This window comes from Chinchilla lanigera, unplaced genomic scaffold (genome assembly GCF_000276665.1).
Source record: "Chinchilla lanigera isolate Chin_1 unplaced genomic scaffold, ChiLan1.0 scaffold00024, whole genome shotgun sequence".
In the NCBI taxonomy this organism is placed as follows: Eukaryota; Metazoa; Chordata; class Mammalia; order Rodentia; family Chinchillidae; genus Chinchilla; species Chinchilla lanigera.
This window is the reverse complement of record NW_004955425.1, coordinates 12,908,438-12,931,636: the sequence shown is the minus strand read 5'-3', so window position 1 is coordinate 12,931,636 and position 23,199 is coordinate 12,908,438. Positions and strand designations below refer to the sequence as shown.

Here is a 23,199-nt window from a genome sequence, read left to right as displayed (position 1 = left end):
TTTATAGAATAGAATCTAAGAATTTTTGTTGTTAATTGACCTTAGAGGACATCCCACAGATGTGTTACATTTCAGTGGCTCCTTGGTCATTGTGACTTTATTAAAAATAGTGGGTGGATTTTTAGATTTGTATGTTATGCTGCCACTTTTGTTGTTGAAGAACTACAGAAAGATCAGATGGCAACGTGAAACTCAATTCACTCTTGTGCTGTACAGTGTGTTGACTGAGATCCTATGATAAGAAGACATACCTGTTAATAGTTTCATTAAAATTTTCTGGAAGAGCCTATGTCATGAGAAAAAGGTAATAAATTGTTAGAATGAAACAACTGCTTCATGATGATCTGATGTCAATAACAAGCTTAACCTTTAATGTGTAATGTTTATACTCATTATACAAAGGTAGCATCTGTTTGTATTCAGCAGCATACAAGATCATTTCTTTACCAAAATCAATGTGAAAAGGCAATCTCTTCTTCACATACATGACTACCCCTTATTTATTGTATCATATTAGTTATAATAGCTCATCAATATTTTTTATCATCAATATTAAAGATTTCTTTTTCCTCTTTAAAGTCTGTGAATAATCTTTTAATACTTAAATTTTGTTAAAATAGAACAAAAATTCGCATGTTTGCATTGTCCGCTTTGAGTCTATTTATGCTTTTATGTCTGTGTGTGTCCTCATGGAAGGACTTGACTGTTATTTACCGTCCATAGTTTATCATGTAGATACTTTGGTATCAAGCTATATCTGACCTCAACATGATGGAGAATGTCATCCTTGGTATCCAAGGGAAATGGCTTCCAGGATCTCTTACAGATACTAAAATCTATAGGTTCCCAAGTCCCTTATATAAAATGGCATAGTATTAGAATATAATTTATGCACATCCTCCTAATAGTTTAAATCATTTCTGGTTCATTTTGAATATCTAATACAAAGTAAATGCTGTGTAAATATTAAATTCTATTGCTAATATAGCAAAACAATTCTGTACTGATTCAGTAGAGACACAGTTTTTCTTTCATAGTTTTGATCTGTGGTTGGTTGAATCCATGGGTATGAAACCCACAAATATGGATAAGTGCTATATTTATTGTTTTAATTAGAATGTATTTCACCCTGTTCTAAATTTGAGAAAATGGTCCATCAGAGTCTTCCTTAGGCCTCTGACATACCTGAGCTGGGCCAGTCATATTATTTTAGCAGGAACAGGTAGCTGTGTTTTTCTATTTACATGCAAACCCAGTCTATAAAATTGGGCCTTTATTCAGGATGGATTTAGGATTTTTGAAAAGATATATATCTGGAATTCTTTCTGTGTGACTGATAGATCAACCTTGCTGTACTAAAACCAAGATTTTAATAACACACCTGAAAGTTAGGGCTAGCCCCAGGCTCCATATATGGCTAGACCCAGGAATGAAAGACTCTTTTTTCTATATTGGCTTTCTCTCTTTGGTCAGCCCCTTTATAACACATTGTTCTTATACTAGGTAATTTTAGTGTACATGAATTTTCTATTATTGTGTAACAAATTACCAAAAGCTTACAGGCTTTAAACATCCATGTATTGCTCACAGTTATGTGTGTCAGAAATTGGGATGAAGTCAATGGGATCCTGTGCTCACCATCTCAGAAAACAGAAATCAGGGCATTGTTCAGGATGAGGATGGGTTCTTACGTGGAGGATCTGAACAAAACTCTGCATTCAAGCTCATTCCGGTTTTTGCATCAATCTAGCTCCTTGTAGATGTAGAACTGTGCTCTCTGATCCCTTGCTTCTTGTCAGTTGGGTAATTCTCAACTTCTAGAGGCTGTTCTGCTTAGATGGCCCCCTTTATCTTTGAATCAGTAACAGCACACCAAAGCCTTCTTACGTATCAACTCTCCTTGATGACCTTTTCAGCTACCAGTTGGAAGAAACTCCCTTTTAAAAAGAGCTCACCTGATCAGATCAGGCTTATCCAAACACTTTCTGTAACTTTGGTTAGATGATTTACCAATTAATTAGATCTGCAAAGTCCCTTCATAGCAGAACCTATATTAGTGTTTGACTGAATAACTAAGATACAGGAATCTTGGAGATCATCTATAGGGTCTGCCTACCATGGAGTAGAATGAGAATCTTTCCTTCTTTCTAACTGTAAAACAAGAAAGATCTAGAAAGTCCTATATTTGAGTCTCATTTATCTGGCTTTTGCCCATTTTTTAAAAATTTTATTTTAAAGAGAAAACAAACAAAAAAAATACAGAATTTCAAAACGTGATAGAATGGTTGTTATACTACATATTGTTATCTTCGAAGTAGTTGTTTACATTACCAGATATAGGTATGCAAGATTGATCAACTTAACAGTTCCTTTCAATAAACCAATAGAAATTTGTACAATTATCTTAGCTATTTCATATATATATATATATATATATATATATATATATATATATCTGCCTTCCTTCTTTTCTCCTTTCCCCCATACCAATTGTTCTTTCCTTTAAAAAAAAAAAGATAAATATAACAATGAGACCAAGTTTCAAAACAGGTTATTAGGGCAGTTACAATAGTTGAGACACTGTGTATTATTGTCCTCCTGGTAGTTACTCAGAGAGGAAGATATAGGTGTGCTATCTTGCCTACACAATATTAGCACTTAATAAGTCACTGACTTTGGAGTTTGGCATGGATGATTGGCTAAACAGTGGCCATATTTCCCATTTTGAAGCTGGGAGTGTTCTCAGAAAGTGGGTAATTGAATCCTGGTCTCTGAGAGTGAGATCTCCAAAGTAATTTTCCTCTCTGCTGGACCACTGCAGGGTGCCATTTGACATTTTTCAGGTATGGTTTTTGGGCTTGAGATAGTGACCTTGCTCCCCTATCAAGGTTTCTTCCTCAGCTGGAAGTGTTCTATGATTCATTTGCTTTTAGCCATCTTTTGTTGTCAGTGCCAACAAGGACATCCTGTAGCTAGCACAGTCATTGTGTGAGCTCTATTTCTCACTCCCAGTGAAGGTACTGCACAGAAAAGAAACTCTGAATTACCTCCAGGTCTGATTTTTTTCTGCCCTATTATTTAGAGGCAACTATCAAACCTGGCTTCCAGGGAAATCAGGTTTATCATCCTCAGTGGTACCCTTAGAATGATGTTGGTGGAAAAGTTAGAGCAATGCCAGTGGCTGCCCATTTTCTTCCCTCTTTGAGAATTAAGTTGGAGAAACGTCAGAGGTATTGGGTAGAACAGAGCAGTTGTGGTAAGACTTGCTAGAGCCAATTCACCTTTGCTTGTCTTCTGCTTTCCAACCTTTCCTATCTCCCCTACTCCACACCAGCTTTCCCCCAGGGGTCCCTGCTTTTCCCCCTAGTATGGCATCTCCATCCTTTTTCCTATTGCACCCTCCTTCATTACAAATTTCTTACTTTCCTCTAGAAGGCTGGAATGGCACATATCTAGGTCATGGCTCCAAGAATCAGCCTATTTTGTGGTTCTCACTGCTTTGTAGCAAAAGGATACACAATAACAGTAGACAAAGTGAGCTTTTCATTAAGCTAATGTCTATGAACAACTCTTAATTTAGACTTTGTTTTTAAAATTTTTTGATGAAATGACCAGGAGAAGTTGATTTGTTTTCCATGTGGTCTTCCTTGATGAAACATAAAGCTGACAGCTTTTCACATACATATTCCATAGCCCTTGCCATTACTAACTTTTGAAAAATATTACTGCTGATCTCCGGATGAAATTTTGCCTGCAACATTTTGAATATTTTTTCTAATCAGTAATTCTTTCATCAGTATTTTTTGAGAAGCAAATGTGTACCCAGCTGTAGGTGTGGGGAGTTGGGAGCCCAGTAGAAGAATAAATTTTGTAAGTCCTACTCTTCAGAGGCTTGTGATGACACATATCCATTGTAAATGTAATATCTTAGACCCTGACTTTCCTAGCATTGTCACATTTTGCCCTTTTTAGGATTTGTTGGCTCTTATAGGCCTATAAAACTCAAGTTTTCAGGCAGAAAAAGTGGAAATTTCTTATTTTCTAATAAAATATTAGTATTTAAGGAAGTAGCTAACACTATCCAGTGTGACCTGTCATCTTTAAGGACATAACTACATCATTTATTTCATGTAGCATGTGATTTTATGATTTCTAGGAGAAGAGCTATTGATTTCCTGTAAACACTGGAATTTAGAAAGTGAAGGTGTTAAGGTAGTGTCGTCAGAAACAGTAAAGGGCCATGTGCCCATGGCAGGAAGTATAAAGTGGTCAGAATCAAGACAGAGTTAACTTAGAAACTCCTGCCCTTGGATTCTGGATGTCAAACAAAATGGGACTTCCTCCAATGTTAAGGGCTATAAGAAAAAGTCCATTGTATCCTTTTCCTAGAGACACTGGGCTGTTGACAAATCCCTCTGTAGGGATTCAGGTAGGAGAGATGCCCGGTGGCACAGAATGAGCTAGAATAAAGACCCATTGGGCCTCTACTGCACTCACTTCCTACTGCTCAGTTTTCAAGCAGAATATTTTTCAGGGCTGAAGGAAAATGGAACAAAAACAACCACAAAGGAGTAACCATGTGATAAGTACACAGAATGCCTTCGTGGAGTTCACTCCATGAAATATAATTACCATTCAGAAAGAAAAGAAACCTTTGCTAGGGAGTATATCCATCTTAACACCTGTACTTGTGGATAGCTGAGTACTAGCAACTGCAGTGAGAAACCATTCAGGGGCACTCCATGTGCTGCAAATGAAATCTGTTCTATTTTTAGAACAAAAATCAATGCCTCATCTAGAAAAAGCTCAGTTCCAATTAATAGTACATATGAGATTACAAAGCTGTATTATTCTCTCCTAAACATCTTGTTTTTTATCATTTATTCAGGAAGGCAAACATAGCAAGGATATTACAATGAAGTGAGAGTAAGCACAGGACTCTCCCTTTCCAGGCTGAAGTCTTTTGGCTGACCTCTCAGCCAAAAGACTATGTGGTTTGCATTATCACATGTTATGGCTAGGTTGTCCTTGTATAAAAAGGTGTGTGTGCAATCCTTTCGTCAATAATGAACTCTTTGGGGCTGGGGATTTAGCTCAGCGGCACAGTGCCTGCCTGGCAAGCGCAAGGTCATGAGTTCGATCCCCAGTACCAGAAAAAAAAAAAAAAAGAACTCTTTGAAGTGAACAGCTGGTTCTCTGACAATAAGCACAGGAAAGTAAGGGCTAAGCATCAGCACAAAGGGAAGGTAGGATGTGCTAGGCTGAGCTGTGTCATGCTGTGAAGTATGCTGGCATGTAAGCCATACGGTCCCCAGAGGGATTTGTCAACAGCCCAGTGTCTCTAGGAAAAGGATACAATGGACTTTTTCTTATAGCCCTTAACATTGGAGGAAGTCCCATTTTGTTTGACATCCCGAATCCAAGGGCAGGAGTTTCTAAGTTAACTCTGTCTTGATTCTGACCACTTTATACTTCCTGCCATGGGCATCAGGCTCTCGATTTATTCACTTATTGCTCTCTCCTGGTGAGAGGGCAGTGAATGGCAGAAGCCTGAGGCTCAAGGAAAAGCTATTGTCCCTGGTGCAGGTGTAGCTAAGCAGGCAACCAACATAGCATTCAGAGTGGGCCAAGGCCCCAGATAATAGGGCAGTATTACTCAAAGCGTGGACCTGGGTCCTTGTGGTAGTTTGGGGGTTTGCAAGGGGAATAATATAATGCAGGACACATACTTTATAAGGTTATTTATAATAGCCACCTGAAGAATCATATACAAGAGAGTGCAGGAAATCTGTCAACACACTAAAGATCAAAGAATCCACCTGAGGACTTAGATCCCACAGCAATGTCCTGCATGAGTCCAGCTGAAGACCTAGAGCCCATAACAATGCCTCCTATGAGTCCAACTGGAGGCCTAGAGCCTATAACAATGTCTCATGCAGGCCTGTTTCACGGATCTGTGCTGGGAAGGGGTCAGTGATGGAAGCTAGAAATGTCTGTGCCATCAGGGTGAAGGATCTGTGCTAGCAGGCTGAGGGATCTGCACTGGAGCCAGGAAGCGATGCTCAAAGTAAGAATCAGAGCTTCCTGGAAAAATACCACAGCCATCCTCAGCAACAGTGAGGTCCCGAGCTCCTCTGATGATGAGGGAAGCCGAGCTCCCATCAGGAAACCAATGGGACAAGCTTCTTCAGGAGACTGAGCAGGGCACCATCTTCCCCTCTGAAGCCAGGAAGCGCTGCTCAAAGTGAGGCCCAGAGCTCCCCTAAAGTGAACCGTAGCCATTCTCAGCAACAACAAGGTCCTGACTGCTCCTCTGATGAGAATAGTCAAGTTCATCAGGAAAGCCAGCATGACAAGGTCCTCCAGCAGAATAGCCCAAGAGAACCAGCAGCTCCCTAACAGCTCCGCAACAGCTCCCTAACAGCTTCCCAACAGCTTCGAACAGCTTCTACCAGCTTCCAACAGCCTCTAAACGGCTTCCTCTCCAGTTCTGCCTCTCAGGCTGCTGGCAACAATCTTCAGGTGGGTCCCCCATACCCAGTACCATGCTGACTCACTTCAGCTAGGGGTTACAAGCTGACCACCAGTTGTCAATCCACCACAGTCCTCTTGCATCAAAGGATTCTTCCCAAGACCTACTGAGTCAGAATCTTTGGGAGTGGTCCCTGCGTGGGAATGTACACCTTTTATAAACTTCTCAGTGATTATTTCAGTGCTTGAAATTTTCTAAATCAGGGCAGCAGGAAGGTCCCTAAGCATTGAAATGGAATACCCAAAGGGTATTCAATTTCAGATAAAGGGTGCAAAAAAATAACACTAGTCAATAATGGCAAACTTTTTTATTGACTGGCTTTTGTTCTACACAATGTGCTCAGATACAGCAGTGACTAAGGGAGGCATAGGTCCAGTGCCTATGGAGCTGTAAGAACCATGAGCGAGTAGAGAATAAATAAAATTACATACTGTAGTGTGTTAGGAAAGAAATAAGATGCTAACAGAAAAATTAGGGAGATCCTCTTTAGTTAGATAAGGAAGTCAGAATTGGCATGCTAATTTCATGAAATTGTACCAGAAGTACTACACCAAATAGGACCTGCGGGCCTGACGAGCTGGGTGCAGGGAGAGGTAAATCAACAGATATAAAGGAAGGGTACTGTGTGTTTGTGGGTGCGTGTATGTTGGGGGTTAATGGAAGTTTATACTCAAAGAACAAGAAAACTGAGGCAATAACAGTGGTAAGTGTTTGGGGAGTCAGTTTATCACCAATTCTGAGCAGATTGCCTATTAGATTTGCTTCATATCACTACACAGTATCTGTGTACAGTTCTTGGAAGGATAAAGGGATGGGAGAGGGGCACTCTTAGAAACTTCATAGACACTACGTGTGAGTTGCCCCTGCTCTGCAGCTGGTGAACTGCAGACAAAGGCAGTCAGAAATAGTTTTGAACCATCCAGCCTGTGTGGGTGTTCTCTATCCCAACTCAACTGCAGTGGGACCTGAGTAATTGTAGAGAAGAGAAAATGAGTATTTTCCAAAACAAGATCCATATTCTCCATTGCATAACAAAGGAAAATTAGTATTTAGAAAACCACATGTAGGGTTCACAAACTTCTCTCTGGCTTCTTTCTTAACCAGGTGAGATGGCTGGAGAAAGAAGCGGTTGGAGTTTTTTAGAGGATCGCTTAGCCCATACTCAGTTTCCTGCAGATTCAAGGCATCCATCTGCACAGACTTTGGGTATAGACCTGGGAAGGCACTAGCAGGCTGGCCTTGAGTGCCTGGCTGGAGGCAGCACACCTGCAGGGAGGATAAATCCTATGAGGGCAGAGCTGGCTTAAGAGGGTACTCTGACCACGTGGAGTTACTGTTCTGCTGTACAGGGGAAAGTGTGTTCTTGCAGTAAAGGTCACTAAATCAGGCATCATTGAGTAGGGAAAGTTCGTAACTTCCTGAAGTCACCGTTTCATTCATAGCCCTATGAAAATAGGAAGGGTAGATTGAAACCTCGTAAGAAGGGGGCCAATGTCAGTCTCATATCTTTGTACACAAACATCCCACAGTGCAGTGGGAGCTGCACTGTGCCATTATGTCTGCAGGTGGGGCACAAATCCTGTATGTCATATGAGCTGCCTGTGGGCCTTCTTGGGGTGGCTCAGAGCCCGCCCTGATAGGTCAAGCTGGGTGTCTCCTTTTTCTACTGGAAAGACATTGATGTGACAGTGGCATTGATTGCTCATAGGTCAGTCCCCATCCCCTTGACCTGGGTTCCTTGGTCATGAGGAGGTGTGTATCCCTTATGGCCCCATCCCATGCAAGGGGTCCAAGGCCACACCCTCAATTCAGCTGGACTTAGGAGTGTCCTGTTGTTCTGAGTGGCAGGTTTTCCTTTGATAATTGGACAGTACAAGATTAGGACAAGATTAGGACAAATTCTGCCTTCTTGCCCTCTATTTATAGGACAAGATTAGGACAAATTCTGCCTTCTTGCCCTCTATTTATAGCTGTTGTTTTTCCTTCTACTTGGAGATCTTCTTGTCTCTTGGGATCCTCATCTTCTCTCTCCTTTTCCGTTAAGCTTTGTTCTATCTGGTACCTCAGAGGGGAATAAAGCAGCCGAGCAAGTAGATCTCCTGTGATACTCAGACACTTGCTCAGATTAGTACAAGGGAGAAAGTAGCAGAGACAGATGGAGAAGAACAGCTGGTTAATATTTGTAGCCATTATAGGGTCACGGCATTATCCCTCACCCCCTGCAGGCACCCAGAAAACTGGTTCTGAAGTTTACTGTACTCTTGTGCAGTGAAATCCTGTGTTGTTTATTTCTATTGCGTGAACCCCTGCGTTAGCTCTGCAGACACTGTCCAAATACTCACTGGGGGCCAGATTCTATGTATCCGTCCTCAGTACATATTTGCATTTATTTTTTCCTCTGTTCAAGTTGGAACGGGATTTAGAAGTCATCTAACCTGTGGTTCTTTCTGCATATGCAGACGTAAGACCCCAGCAGGCAGAGAGATGAGGTCAGGCCTCCCTCAGAGTCGATGTGGAGTGCGGCCTCCCACGTGGCCCGAGCTCTTCTCAGAGGCCTCTGGGGTTTTCGGGTTCTCCTGACCAGAGTCTGGGCCTGCAGTGTGTGCCACATGCTAGTGTGCTGCAAAGTGCTTCCCATGCCTGCCTTGTTCTGTCATAGAAAAGCTCTCCCAGCAGGGGCCACGGTAAAGGTTATTTCTGCCTCTTTTTACAGATAAAAATTCAAGGGCTGGGATAGCCAGGATGCCTGCCCAGAGTCAGACATGGTACATAGCAGAGGCATCACCCGCTCTGCTTCCATGGGACCCGGAGAGCCGTGTACTCTTTCACTTTGTAGAAAAGAGCCCTTAAGGGTTACTAGTACCATACATTAAAAAAAAGGCTGCTGGTAGCATACATTTTTTAAAAAATGAAAGATAAATAGCTACTCCCTTTGACTTATTGTTCTTTTGAAAATAATTATTGCAAAATATATACAATGTAAAATTTGCCATTTTAGCTACTTTTAAGTTCATGCCTTTAGGCACAATCACACTGCTGTGCAACCATCTCCACCGTCTCAAGATTGAAACTCTGTACCCATGAAACAGTAACTCTCGACCCTCCCACTACCACCAGCCTTTGAGAATTCCCATTCTACGTTCTGTCTTTAAGAATTTTACCACTTTAAATATCTTACTTAAGTGAAATTATAGTTTATCCTTTTGTGACTGGCTTAAGGCATGTAGCATAACGGTCTCCTTGTCATAGCAAATTCAGAATTTCTTTCCATTTTTAATGCTGAGTAATATTCCCTGTGTTTGTATAACACAATTTGTTTATCTACTCATCTGTATGGATGCTGGGTTGCTTCCACTTTGTATTAGTTAGCAAAGGCCACCATAACATAATACCACACACTAGGTGGCTCAGACAGTAGTGTATTTTCTCACAGGTCTGAAAGCTGGAGTCTAAGATCACAATGCCCCTGGTGTTAGTTTCTCCTGGGGCATCTCTCTTAGGAGATGGGTGCTGGCAGTGTCAGTCTCTCTGGTACTTGCTAACAGTTGTGTTCTGGTAGGGTCCTCCCAGGCCTTCTATCTGTGTGGGCATTCCTGAGGTCTTCTTCTTCTGGAAGGACAGCAGTCATACTGTAGTAGGTCCCCACGACTGTGGCCTTATGTAACTGTACTCACCGTGTTAAAGTTCCTGTCTCCAAATGCCTCCTCACTGGAGGGTAGAGCTAGGACACATGAATGGTACAATGACAGAATTCAGTCCATGATGCACCTCCTGGCTGTTGAAATGCTATGCATGTCAGTGCACAAATGATGGTCCATGTCCCCACTTTTAATTCTTTTGGGTACATATTCAGCAATGGAATTCGTGGATTATGTGATAATTCTACTTTTAATATTTTCAGGGCCTGCTGTGTGATCCTTCCATAGTGGCTTCAGTGTATCACATTCCCATGGCATGTTTCTGAGTCCTCAGGGTGGTTTTGTTGTTTTTCAGAGGTCTACATTTTGAGGCCCTGCAGGGAGAAGCTGGCCTTAAATTGTTCTTTTTACCTGCCAGGTGGTTATTAACTCTTTACTAACCCACAAATCCATCCAGAAACATGCTGCCCTTGCTCCTGCCGCACCTCCTGTCAGTAACCTCTAACTCTTGCTCCCACACTCAGCTGCTGGGAAAACATCCCAGAAAGGAGGATGCCATTGGAATGTCCCAGTCTATGGCAAGTACTTTATTGAGCTGTGCCTCTCAGGCAGCAGTCTCTGAGGCCTGACAAGGTTTGTGTCAGATGCTGCCCATATCCAGGCGCAGCAGAGGGGGGCGGGTCCTGAGTTGGCTAAGACGCTGCTGCTTTCAGAAAGGCTGAGCCACAACAGATTCAAAACATCACTCAGCGAGCAGTTATAAGTTCACACATTACATCCACAGAATGGATAAGTGAGTGTGTGTGTGTGTGTGTGTGTGTGTGTATTGTGTGGGAGGAGGGAGTTGGCTCTAAGGAGTTGTTATAGGAGTCGTTTAAATGAGATAAGGTGTGAGGTTATGTATGGGGTAGAGGTGTTGGGTGGGAAGGTACTAAGCATGTAGGAGGTATAGGCGGGAATGCAGGGCACTCAAGAACAGGTGTATGTGTGGAACAGGATGAAGAGTGTGGCGGCTGGCATGAGTGGTGTGTGTGTGGTGTCTGTGTGTAATAGGATGTGAGAATATGTGGAAGTTGAATATGAGAACATTTATGGGGTAGGGTATGAGGGGTAGGGAAGAGGGTAGAGTTTGGGCAAGAGGGTGTTTTGGGGTTAGGGTATATATGGAGTAGGACGTAAGGGTGTAGGAGTTTGGACATGAGTGTGTGTGTGTGTGTGTGTTCAGTGGGGCACAAAGGTGGAGAAAATGAAGTGTCTGTGCAGCTGGGGCAGCGCTGTGGAGTCGGGTGCCCGGTGTGGGGAGTTGGTCACGGAGAGGGACAGGATGTGTGGTAAAGGAAGACAGTAGGAGAAGGACCAGTTGTTCTGCTCCCCTTGCCCACGCTTGCCAGAGCTGGAGCCGAGCGGATGGAAGAGCTTCTGAGACCCACACGGCTTTTCCATTGTGAGGTGGCATTGCCCAGCCCTGGCCTCAGGGGTGACTCATTCTCACCTGGCCGGGGAAGTCAATTTGCTGAGCATCTGCATCATGGCAGATGCTGTGCGTCAGTCAGTACGACTTGTTCTTACTGAGAACATGGGGGAAATTTAAAGTGAGTAATGAAAGAAGTGGGCAGGAGGTTGTGTTGGGGGCTGTGAAAGACAAAGTGCTTCTCCCTCCGTGGCTAAGGGAGCGGGGTTGCTTCCCCGGATCTCGATACAAGGCAGCCACAGCCATCCCATCTGAGGAAAGTAACTTTAGAAGACAGGCACAGGCAGCATGGCTATGGAGCCCACAAGCCCCTCCCAGATGCCAGGCGGCCTCTGCAGCAGTAACTCTTTGTGCACTGCGGTTTGCTGCAGTCTTTGCATTGGAGGGACGGTGGCTTTTATGAATGGTAGCCTGGGAGGGGCCTAATGTCATCGGCTCCTGATGTCAGCACAATAAATGAAGCACTTGCAAAGCGTAAAGCCTCAGCACTTGGAAAGCAGACACCTTTCTAGATTGGTTCTCCAGATGCAGCGTCTCTTGCTGATGAAATCACCAGTCCCATGTGTCACAGATAATCCATACACGTTGGGATTTAAATGAGGCAGAAACTGAGGCTGCATGTGGAATAATCTGCTTCTGATTCAGGCACAACCAGCTTCTTTCCAGAGGCAGCTGCAGCCACGACCCTCTTCCTTTCTGGCGCTGGGGAAAAGTGCCGGTGGGAGCTGCCGACCACTGTTCTGTGCTAGGCATCTACTTAGCTGGCCTGATGTTTTGCTTTTGCTGGCAGAATTCCTTGCTGAAGCTTCAAGCCCTTGAATCTGACTTGTGCTCTGCATTCTTGACAAACCAGGAAGAAGCTGTCCATGTGCGTGAAGTCAAGGACCCAGCCGCAGTGTCGAGCCAGAGTGTGCCAGCTGATGGAGCAGATTCTGCAGGTGAGAGGCAGGCTCTGGGGAGGCCCATGCTGTACACTCCGGATAGTTCAGCCTCTGGCTGTTTCATCGTCTGCCTGCACCCTTGAGGGAGGAAAATGGTGCAGTGTGAAAGCCCAAGTGTTGCTCAGGGGGATGGGGAGGGAGTAGAAGGAATCAGGATTTGCTGTAACAGGTCTCTCTGGCTGGGGCCAAGAGTAAGACTTCTATAAATGAGTGTCAGGTGAGAGCACCAGCCACAACTTCTTGTCTTCAGTATTCCTATTCATTCTCCTGCAAGAAAGGAGTGCTGTGTTATTCTGTACCCTTGGATCTGCATACTCTGTGCTGTCCTGAAACTCATGATATTTCGGAGGTATTGAGGGATGAGGGAGTTTCAGCAGTGCTACTCTGTCTGCTGTTACTGCCTGTAAATTGGTCCCCCAATTCTGGCAAAGGAGAGGTGAGTGTTCCCCCACTGCCTCCCTCTGATCCTGTATCTTTATTCTGTCTCAATATACTTTTACACTGATGTCCATGTCAAAAAGTAAAATGCGAGTGTGTTTTCTGTTAGTCTTTCTAGTGGTAATCCTGGGGATGGTAGACTGACTAACAGAAGGCAAATTAACGCTCCCAGGAAGACTTAGAAAGGAAAGAAACACTAATTTACATGAGTAGAAAGGAGAGTGAAGCTTGTGTTTCTTAATACCAGTCGATCAGAGGCTGGCAGACTGCTTTCTGGATAGAGAGTAGAAACTGGCTTAGGTGAGCTGTTTCACAAGTGCTCCTTATCTCTAGGAGCTGGAGAAAGAGATTTAAGAGGTGATTTGTTGCAGTACCATTAGCAACAATGCACTTAAGACACTGGTGTTAAAACAAGTGGTCTAAGCTGATGAGACAGTCATCTCCAGTGTTGGAATGTATACTTTTAATAATAGTGGCTAACAGGAGCTACTAAGAGCAGGTTATACTCTTATGACTTAAAACTTTCAATGCTCCAGGCCTTTTAGGCCCTTTATATGTATTATGCTAAATCCTTAAAGTGACCTCTGAAGTACTCCTACTCTCCGGAAAGACTCTGAGGCCTAGGTAGCATTGCTGGTAAGTGGTAACATATTTCCATACGGGCGTACATTGTTGGCCGGTTGGCAGTGCCTGTTGCCTGGAGAGCTCTCCTGCTCTGGTAGCCAGTATGTTTGGAGGAGATGCAAGGAAAACTGGGCAGAAGCTCAGTTAAGGATGTGAGGGATTAGGGATTTATGTTAGATTATTAGCAGCCTTTTTCTCCCCCACAGCTCTGTACCCCACCACTTCCAAACAAACAGCATACAAAGCACATAAAGAAGTCTCAGGCCAAATAGAAATTAACCCTTGAGTTATCTGAGGTTTTTGGTTAGCTGTATAAGGATCCAGCAAACAGTGTTCAATATTTGTTGCATGTTGGGTATAGATTTATTTTCTCTTTTTAAAAATAATAAAATCATGACTTTTACTTCCAGATGTCAAGAATAGCTTTGCATTTTCTCATTCTGGATGAATAGAAGTTTGAACAAACTTATTAACATTCCTTGTGAAATAGAAATAAATATTGGGTTTATGTAGGGGTTGCTCATGCAAAGAAGCTAGAAATACATTCCATGTTAAGCAACAAATTACAGAAGTTGGCAGAAGGCTTATTACAGAGGAGGTTTGTGGATTGGGTGCTGAATTTCTGAAACTGTGGATAAATATGAGGTATCCCAGAGTTCTTGTAGGAGAATCTAGAATATAAGACTCTAGAAGGCTCTAGAATACTAGATATGTTCAGTGACATTCTCTTTGTTTGGCAAGGAACATATATTATCAGAGTGACAGGCATTTGTAAAATGCCTTCATGATTTAAATTATGGGATGGTTTGGTCTCACTGGCTTCTAAGAGGTACTCTCATAGGACTGCTGTACATTTTCTAATCCATGTGTCACTCAGGAGGAAGAAATTTAAGCTTAAATCAGCAGTTCTTCACTTGGGGCTTCTAAATGGACTTCCCAAGTGATCTTTGAGTATTTTGGCACTGTAGGATTTTTTGTGGGTGAGTAAGTCCCTGATGACATGATGATTGCAAAAGATTAGCATAGATGGCCTTAAGCACATAGAAGATTACAGTAATTTGAAAAGTTTTGTCTCTCTTAAGGTCTAGTATTTAGCACCGAGTCTTCCATATATATAATCAGTTGTTAGTTGTTGAGGCCATAACAAAGACCAAAGTTCGCAAAGTGATTTTTAGAATAGTATCTGGGTATAGTCTACTTCCAACTAACTGTTGATAGCAAACATTCATAAATACAAATTGATGCCATTTCCATAGGTTTGAAACTCACTTTAGACTTAATTAAGGCATGACTTATGTATAGTTAATTAACTTTTGCAATGGACATCTGAAAGAATGGTCTAAGCAAAGTTTAGCAGGCTGAATGTTTTAAGATCAAAATATTGGCCCCTTAACTTGAGGTTATGAATTGCAAAGATCTTTCTCACAACTAGTATGACATATTAAACACTTCTTATATTAGAAATCCAATTATGAACTGCACCTGAAGCAAGAACATTTTTTTATGGCAGCCCTATATGCACACTGTCTTCTTAGTGGTGTTCTAGAACTTTCTTCATGTCATAATCACCAGGAAGCTTTTCCAACATGGAGATTCTCAGGCTTATCTTTGGATGGTCTGAGGTGGAAGTCCTGGAATCTGCATATTGCATAAACAATCTCAAATATTGGGGTGTCCTTGTCAAGTGGAGAGTGTCTTAAATTAGTCAAACTTTCTGTTACTCTGCTTTATCTCAGTTTCATCAATGAGAAGCTCACAGAATGCATGGGTCTTAAAACTCAGGGTCTGGGGCCAGTTGGCTCTACCCGCTTACTTCAGGAGGAAAAATGTGCTTATGCATCACATCCATAGCCTGAAACTGTTGGGATGGAGACATGGATGGGGAATGGAGACCAAGAAAGGCTTGGTGGATATTGGCCATTAGGAAAACTAATGGAGAGAGAGCCAAATGAAAGGGTAGCTTGTGGGCTTTACCAAGGTTGACAAGGTGACCTGGTGGGCCCAGAACTGTCACATTTTTAGTACGTAGAGTACAACTTGATGACAAATTCTCAGAGCCAGCTAATGAGGACAGTTGTTTACTGGATTTCTAGGTTGTAAACCGCGTAATACGAAATAGAAACTTATAAACTGAATCTTTGTATTCCCCCCAAAATTCATAGGTTGAAATCTGACTCCCAGTGTGGTACTACTTAGAGGTGGATCCTTGGGAAGATAATTAGGTCATGAGGATGGAAGCCTTGTGAGAGGGATTAGCGTGCACTGGAGATCTGTTACTAGAAATAGTGGTTCTGAAGCAACACTTAAATTATTTTACACTGGATTTTTCAGATTGAACTTTCCATTTGGGCAAGGCTGTGTATTCAGAGTCAGTTTCCCCCTCACTGGGACAAAATACTCCATACCCATGACTTAAAGAAAAGGTTTATTTTTGCTTTCAGTTTCAGCAGATTCGTGAATCCATGGCCGGCTGACTCCAAGGCATAAGACACATGGCGGGATGGCATAGGGAGGATCTGTTTACAGCACAGTGGTCAGGAAGCAAGGAGGGAGGAGGGAGGGACAGGAAACTCTTCAAGTCACACCCCCTGTGACCTACCTGCCCCTTCTTATTAGGCCCCACCTTTGAACATGAGACTGTTGGGGTACATTTTATATATAAGTGATAGCAAGCACTGGTGCAATATATAGTCTATAATTATTCTCATAAAGAAGTCTGCATCATCTGTGTTTGCTCCTAATGTTGAATTTGAGGTGAGACAAAGCTGTAGAGAATTTTACCGTGTCTCACATATTTGACCAGGAGTGTCCAGCTGGAGAACTTACTAACTTTATATATGTCTGTTTCCTACCTTAAAATGTAAAATTAAGATTTAGAGATGAGGCCTGGGGATCTCTGTTGGAAAAACACCCATGGTGATACTGTTGGGCAAGGAGATTCAGGAACATTTTCCAGAACACATTGCCACACCAGGGCTGCTGTGAAACATGTGCCTGCTACAGGACTCATTTATAATTGGATTTCTAGAACAGGAAAGCATATCAGGTTTCCTATTAGGTGGTCTGATCATACACGTAGTTTGATTCTTCATTTGATCTGGGGGCAGCCCCAGAAAGTCACAGTCAAAGTCACAAATGGACAGAATTTCCATATTTCTTTTAGAAACTTTATTCCTACAGGGCTGAGTATGTGTATGGGTTTATATGTGATTTCCAACCCTCCTTGAAATTTTTTATATTTTCAGTTTGTACCATCTGTTGCTTTAACTAAAATATGGCTACTAACACAGAAAGTAGTACTTCATTTATTTGTCCTAAGTTGGTTCCTTTAAAATAGTGATTTTCAATTGAGGGGTTTTTTTTTCTCCTTGGGAGCTATCTAGAGACCTATTTGGTTGTCACAGTTGTGAAATGTGCAGTGGAAACTGCTGGTATCTAGTGGGTGCAGGCCAGTGATTTTGTTACACCTCTCTGCCCCGACTAAAGAACAAGCCAATCCCAAATGTCACTAATGCCCAGGAGTTGCAACCCCTTCTTAGTATTTGTGAAATGAATGACATCAACATTAGCTAAAAGTGACCTCTTCATTTGCATCAGGAAGTATTGCATGGATTCTCTCACTTACTTCACAAGAGCACCAGGAGGTGAGCGCATTATTATCCCCAAGTTAAAGAGGAGGCACCTTGCTGAAGGTGCTGCAGCTACTGAGCAGGGTGTCTCAGGAGAGGAGAGGGCAGAGCGGTGGTTGCACAGTCTAAATTCTTCACCGTGTGGCCTGAAAATTGTCACCATTGTTTAAATATTCTACAATTCTACAGTTTGAAATTAACAGCCAATTTCTAATATGTCTTGAAAGTCACTGTTTTTTTCTTCATTCCTGAAAGCACATACTAAATAAAAACATTTAAAAATAAAAAAGACAGAGAAAATCACTTTCTAAATTCACTCCTGGACTGAGGAGACCTGGATGTATAATCAGTTAACCTTTTTCAGCTCCACTTTTGGCTTCCCTCCCCTATCATTTCAGGTCTTCTTGTCTGAACTAGCTGTAGGCCCTTGTCCCTTCTGATTGTATTATCTAAATAGTAAGTGTATTCCTGATGGAGTCAATTAGTAGAATTTTATTCATGAATATGAACAGAAACAGTATAGTGTATAGAAAAATATTACCATTGGGGAGAACTGAGCAAAGTGTACAAAAGATGTCTCTTATTTCTTATAACTATTTGAGTCAACAATTATCTCAATTTTAAAATGAACTGATACCGGATAGCTAGCATAGCTAACATAGTTGTACTACTCACTTCTATCACTTTACTGAAAGAACAGTTAATGATTACTTGTTTGATCAATCTTGCATGTCCCTATTTGCTTTCCTGAGAAACCACTTTGAAGATATCAATATGTAATACAACAACTGTTGTTAATTTCCTACCACTTTGTTTCTAAGTCTGTAATTCTGTATTGTTTGTGTTGTTATGCTAGTTTGTAAATGGATGTCTGCTTGTTAATATGTTTTCCTTCTTTTATTTTTAAAATAAATCTAAAAAAAATTTTAAAGTGAACTGATACCTAAACTATACACCATACAAATGTTTTATAAAATAATTCCAGACCAATTAGGCCTGTAGGATTGTTTTCCAAGTCTTTCTTAGAGATCTTGCTATTTTCATGGCTTTTCTATTATTCCAGTGCAATCTGGAAGAGTACCACGATTTCCATTCCTTATCAAATTGATGGTAGAGTACTTATTACTTGCTCAGAGTAGATAATTTAGTTTTCTCCCACTCTATCACCTGCTGATGCACAGTATAAGTCATCTGTAACTGATGAGCCCCCTCCTGGATTGTGTCCTTGCTCTGTGGTTGTGTAGTGTGTTACTCACTGAAACATACCAACATCTGCAAACTCAGACTTATCACTCTGTACTTCCTCTTCTGTGCTCTTTCTTTAAGTAAAATAAGACTAACCCAGAACCTATGTGGAAGGATTTGTACTGACACATCTGTCATAAATATCTTCCTTCAACTCTGCCCTCTGTTAAGTGAGTTTTGTATTAATTGCAGAACATGACCCAATCATCAATTAGTTTTATTTTTAAACATCCTTGGTATGAAAACCATGCCATAGCTTTCTTGAACATTCAAGTATGTTGTATTTATTGACTCCATTCTGTTCTGAAATATAACGCCTTGCAGAACTTCATGTGCTAGTTGGGTGATCTTGGACAGGTCCCCTAATCTCTCCATGCCTCAGTTTCGTTGTCTTTCAAATGGAAGGAAGCATACTCCTCTTGGGATTGCTGTGACAATTATGTGGCATAACATATATGAAGCTTCACACACACTGCCCTTGGTAAATGCTCAACAAATATTAGCTGTTATGGCTTGTGTCTAGATGTCCCCCAAAAGCCTCATCCAGTGATAGGTGAGGCTTTTCCAAAAGTGGCTGGTTCTAGAGTGTGTGATGCTGGGATTGATTCATGGTATAGTGCTAGACTCAAGAGCACTACCTGCCCTAAGTAATCTGGATAAGATTTAAGGGATAGAAAGAGCTGTGGTTGTCTCTTGTTGCTTTGCTACCTTCTGTCCATCATAAACTGTTTCTCTTCTGTGATGCCTATCTGCCATGCCCACCTTACCTTGGAGCCAGGCAATTATGGACTAAAACCTCTACAAACTGTGAGCTAAAGAAACCCTCCCTTAAATTGTGGATGTTGAGTATTGTGTCTCATCAATGAGAAAAGTAACTAAGACAGTTAGCTATCATTATTTTTAAAATGGGACATTCTTGCCCTACTCAGAATTTATATTATCTTTCGTCCCATTAATAGTACTTACATTTGTCTTTAAATACCTACTCTGTCATAATTTATAACTACATTCAGGGTATGTAAATGACATTTCATACTGTTCATTCTTTATCTTCCTTGTAAGTGTCTTACATATGATTGACATCACATTAATTCCCTTAAGCAAAGGGTATTTATAACAGCAATAATCTATAGAGGTGATGGCTGAATAATTACCCCCTGTTAAAACTGAAACTGCATTTTCTGCAATAAAACCTACCCTGTGCTGCAAATATGACATAACTCGGTTGGAAAGGTTCTACTAATAATTTTTCTCTAATGCTTTTATAAGCATCCTCATAGTTTATAAAGGAATGGATGTTACATTACCCATTCTTTTCCAAAGAAAGCATTTCTTAAATGATTTCAATATTTTTTATTTTGCTTTGCTTCTTTTACTGTAAAAAGCAAAAAATTTTAATACTGCTTTTCTTTGCAATATATGTAATATCATATATATATATATAAATATAAAATATCTTACATTGCTTTGTACAAATGTGGTCCACCACTGCAATAAAATCAATTCTTTTTGTCCTAAAGTATTTATTTATTTATTTATTTTAAAGAGAATAAAAATTTTTTTAAAACATTAAAAATACAGAATTTCAAAACATGATGATAGGAAATTAAAAATGGTTGTTATATTGTTATCTTCAAAATAGTTGACCAGATTACCGGATATAGGCATGCTATGCTTTTTGATTTTTGAGACACGGTCTCACTATGTAGTTCTGGCTGACCTTGAACTTACTATGTACCCCAGCATGGCCTCAAACTCATGGCAATCCTCTTGCTTCAGCCTCCCAAGTGCTGGGATTACAGGCGTGAACCACCACACCTAGTTTGATTTCAAAATTTATAGATGACAGTATAATATTTAAGGCCATTTCCACAACTGCCTTATAGGAATTGCCAGGTAATTATCTACACAATTTTTAAAATTCAGTCTTTAAGTGAGGACAAGTACCATTTTAACTGCATTGTTCTATTTGTCTTCACTACTACTCTCTACAGTGAGAATACAGAAGTTGAAGAGGCTTGGCAGGGCAAAGATATGACAATGGGAAGAAGGTGACGTAGTAGGCCAGGACCAGGACACCAACACCAGAATCCAGACTTGAAGCCAGTAGACTTACAGTCATTTTACTTACTTTTCATTTTATGATACTGGAGATTGAACCCAGGGACTCTGCACTGAGCTACGTTCCCAGCCCTTTTTTATTTTTTATTTTGAGGCAGTGTCTCACTAAGTTGCCCAGATGGAACTCAAACTTACCATTCTCCTGTCTCAGCCACCCAGAGTGCTAGGATTACAGGTGTTCACCACTGTACCTGGCTTATCAGTCATTTTTAAAAATAAATAGGCTTTTTAAAAGAACAGTCTTACATTTACAGAAACTTGAGCAGATATTCTATAGATTCCTCATATACCACTCTTCCTCTGTACACAGTTTTTCCACATATTACAGTAATTTTTAAAATACCTTTCTTTGGGCTTTTCTGGTATCATTTTTCCATGTTTGTGGTGACTATACCTGCAAGTGAGTAGATGGCATGCCCAAAAGCTTCATGTCTGACACTGCTGTAGACAATGTCCAGGCCCAGAGTCAGTGGACAACCTCTTCTGACCCTGCTGGTTCCCTGAGAATCATATGTTTCTGTTCTGTCTGTGGAGCTACTGGCCCTACTTTAATTGAACTGGCTAATTCAGCTAGTCTAACCGACCCTTGAGATTAAGAATTCTAAGCTCTGCTTCGTGTATGACTTGCAAAAGGCTAGAAAGGGTATAACCTGTGAGGGCTGGAATACATAGTTCAGTGGTAGGTTACTTATCTAGCATGATGAAGCCCTGTACCACAAATAAAACCAAAATAACCAAACAAAATAAATGGCAAAGGTGCATCCCATGAAGGAATTTTCTTCAGCAGTTTTCCTGTTGCCTTTATGTATCCTATTTTTCCTTTTACTTCCTAAAGCAGTTCTACTCATAAGGGAGAACTCTCCTTTGAAAATGGCTTTTGTTATCCTACTAGCAGATTTTTGTCAGCTGTACCACTGAGGGGATCAATTGTGCAGGGATCAACTAGAAGACCTGCAGAAGCAATTAGGCTGAAGAATGATGAGCAGCACATTGCCAGTGCCTTGCTTTCTCTGTACACCCGGAGGGTGCTGCTAGGTCCTTGACACCAACATGGACGGTGATTAGTCTTTCCCCAGCCTCATGGGATATCAGGACATTGCTCAGCTTGATTTTTATCTAGGCAGTTGGCTTCACTTTGGTAATACAGGGAGGGAAAAGATGTTCTCAGAGATCAGAGATTGTTCATTGGCCATTTCCATTGATAATTTCTCAAATTCAGTGAGACTGAGAGAGATCACATAACCTGTCTCTAGTTTCACAGATAACAAAACTAGGACTTGAATCTAGGTCCAAGCCTACAGCACGTGCTTTTATTTGTTATGGCAAATTGCCTCTTGGGACCTGCAGGGTACCTGCCATGAAGTCCAGCTCTGCTTTCTTGATGACAAATTTCCTACCCCTCAACTCCCTAATACTAGTAGTGATCGTCCACGGAAGCTGGCACAAAGAAGTCTGATTGGAGCACCAGCCTCTCCCTCCTAGATCAGCCAGCCCAATCCAGAATCCTCTGTTATTAACCCTCATGTCCACTGTCTTCCTATCAGAGTGATGAGATTTTCCTTAGTAGTCTGTAACCAGGCAGATTCTTCTGTTTCCCCAGCAGTAGTTACTGGGATGACTTCAAGTTTACCCATGTTCTCTTTCTCTTGCTCTGAAGCCACTCCCTTAGCGCTTTTGATGCTCAAATTCAACAGACTTAAAAGTGAACCCAGCATACATCAATAATCACATGCTTTTTGAGTTGTTTTTGTTTCTGCAGCCCTCTGCGTGTATGTGACATTATCACCCTTTCCGCTATCTGTACTGAGGCAGGTTGAGTGAGAGTTCTTATGCTTGAACCTCATTGAATCGTGGACATGCTCTTGGCCCTTTTAGCTTCTAAAACCAACAGAGGCTGCTGTTTGGCATTTTGGAATATATCTCAGTGCTTCCAACAAGTCCCCATGGTGGGCAAGTCTGGGGCTGCAAATTAACAAATCTGCTCAGTTAGATCTCATCACTCTCTCTTAAGGATTTGGAAATAGAGATTTATTTAAATTTTGAATTGGCTTAAAAACTGACATTAGAAAGTTATACTTTTAAATTTGACTGACTCGTTTAACATCTGTAATGTAGCATTTGTTTCTTCCTGGAGCTGCAGCCAGATCAGAAGTGGTCTCCTGGCCTTCACCCACTGATGATAATTACTTCTCTTCTCCTGCTCCCTACTGCGCAGGGAGTGGGCTGCCAGGAACACTTCAGCTTCCAGGGTTAGAGATGTGGAGTCTTCTTCTGCAGGCACTGGTCAGAGCTTGCCTGAATGGCCTTAATGTGGTTTCGCAGCCTACCTTACTGAACTTTTAAAGTGGAAGCCATTTAAAAAGCAGCCTTGCCTTGTTGTTATAAAGGTTAAATGCATGCAGAAACTCTCAGAATAAGTATGAGGACAAAATTAGTCACTCCATAAATATTAAGTATGGTTGTTATTATTCCTGTTTATAAATAAGAAGGGATGAGAGGTTGAGATATATTGTCACTTCCCATGTTCACCCCCCTAGGGACTCCTGTGAGGTGAAACTAT

At 41.4% G+C, this 23,199-nt stretch overlaps 1 protein-coding gene across 5 annotated transcripts in view; it reads left to right on the top strand.

Moving 5' to 3' along the window:
* Positions 1-23,199, top strand: part of Fam13c (family with sequence similarity 13, member C) — a 106,281-nt gene that overhangs the window by 59,503 nt on the left and 23,579 nt on the right. For 4 of the 5 annotated variants that reach the window (XM_005385922.2, XM_005385920.2, XM_005385919.2 and 1 more), the window contains one exon: positions 12,495-12,579. In XM_005385922.2, the coding sequence (XP_005385979.1) occupies positions 12,495-12,579 (85 nt within the window). Of the gene's footprint in view, positions 1-11,670; positions 11,763-12,494; positions 12,580-23,199 lie in introns of those variants that run through there. The other variant, XM_005385924.2, reaches the window with a different exon arrangement.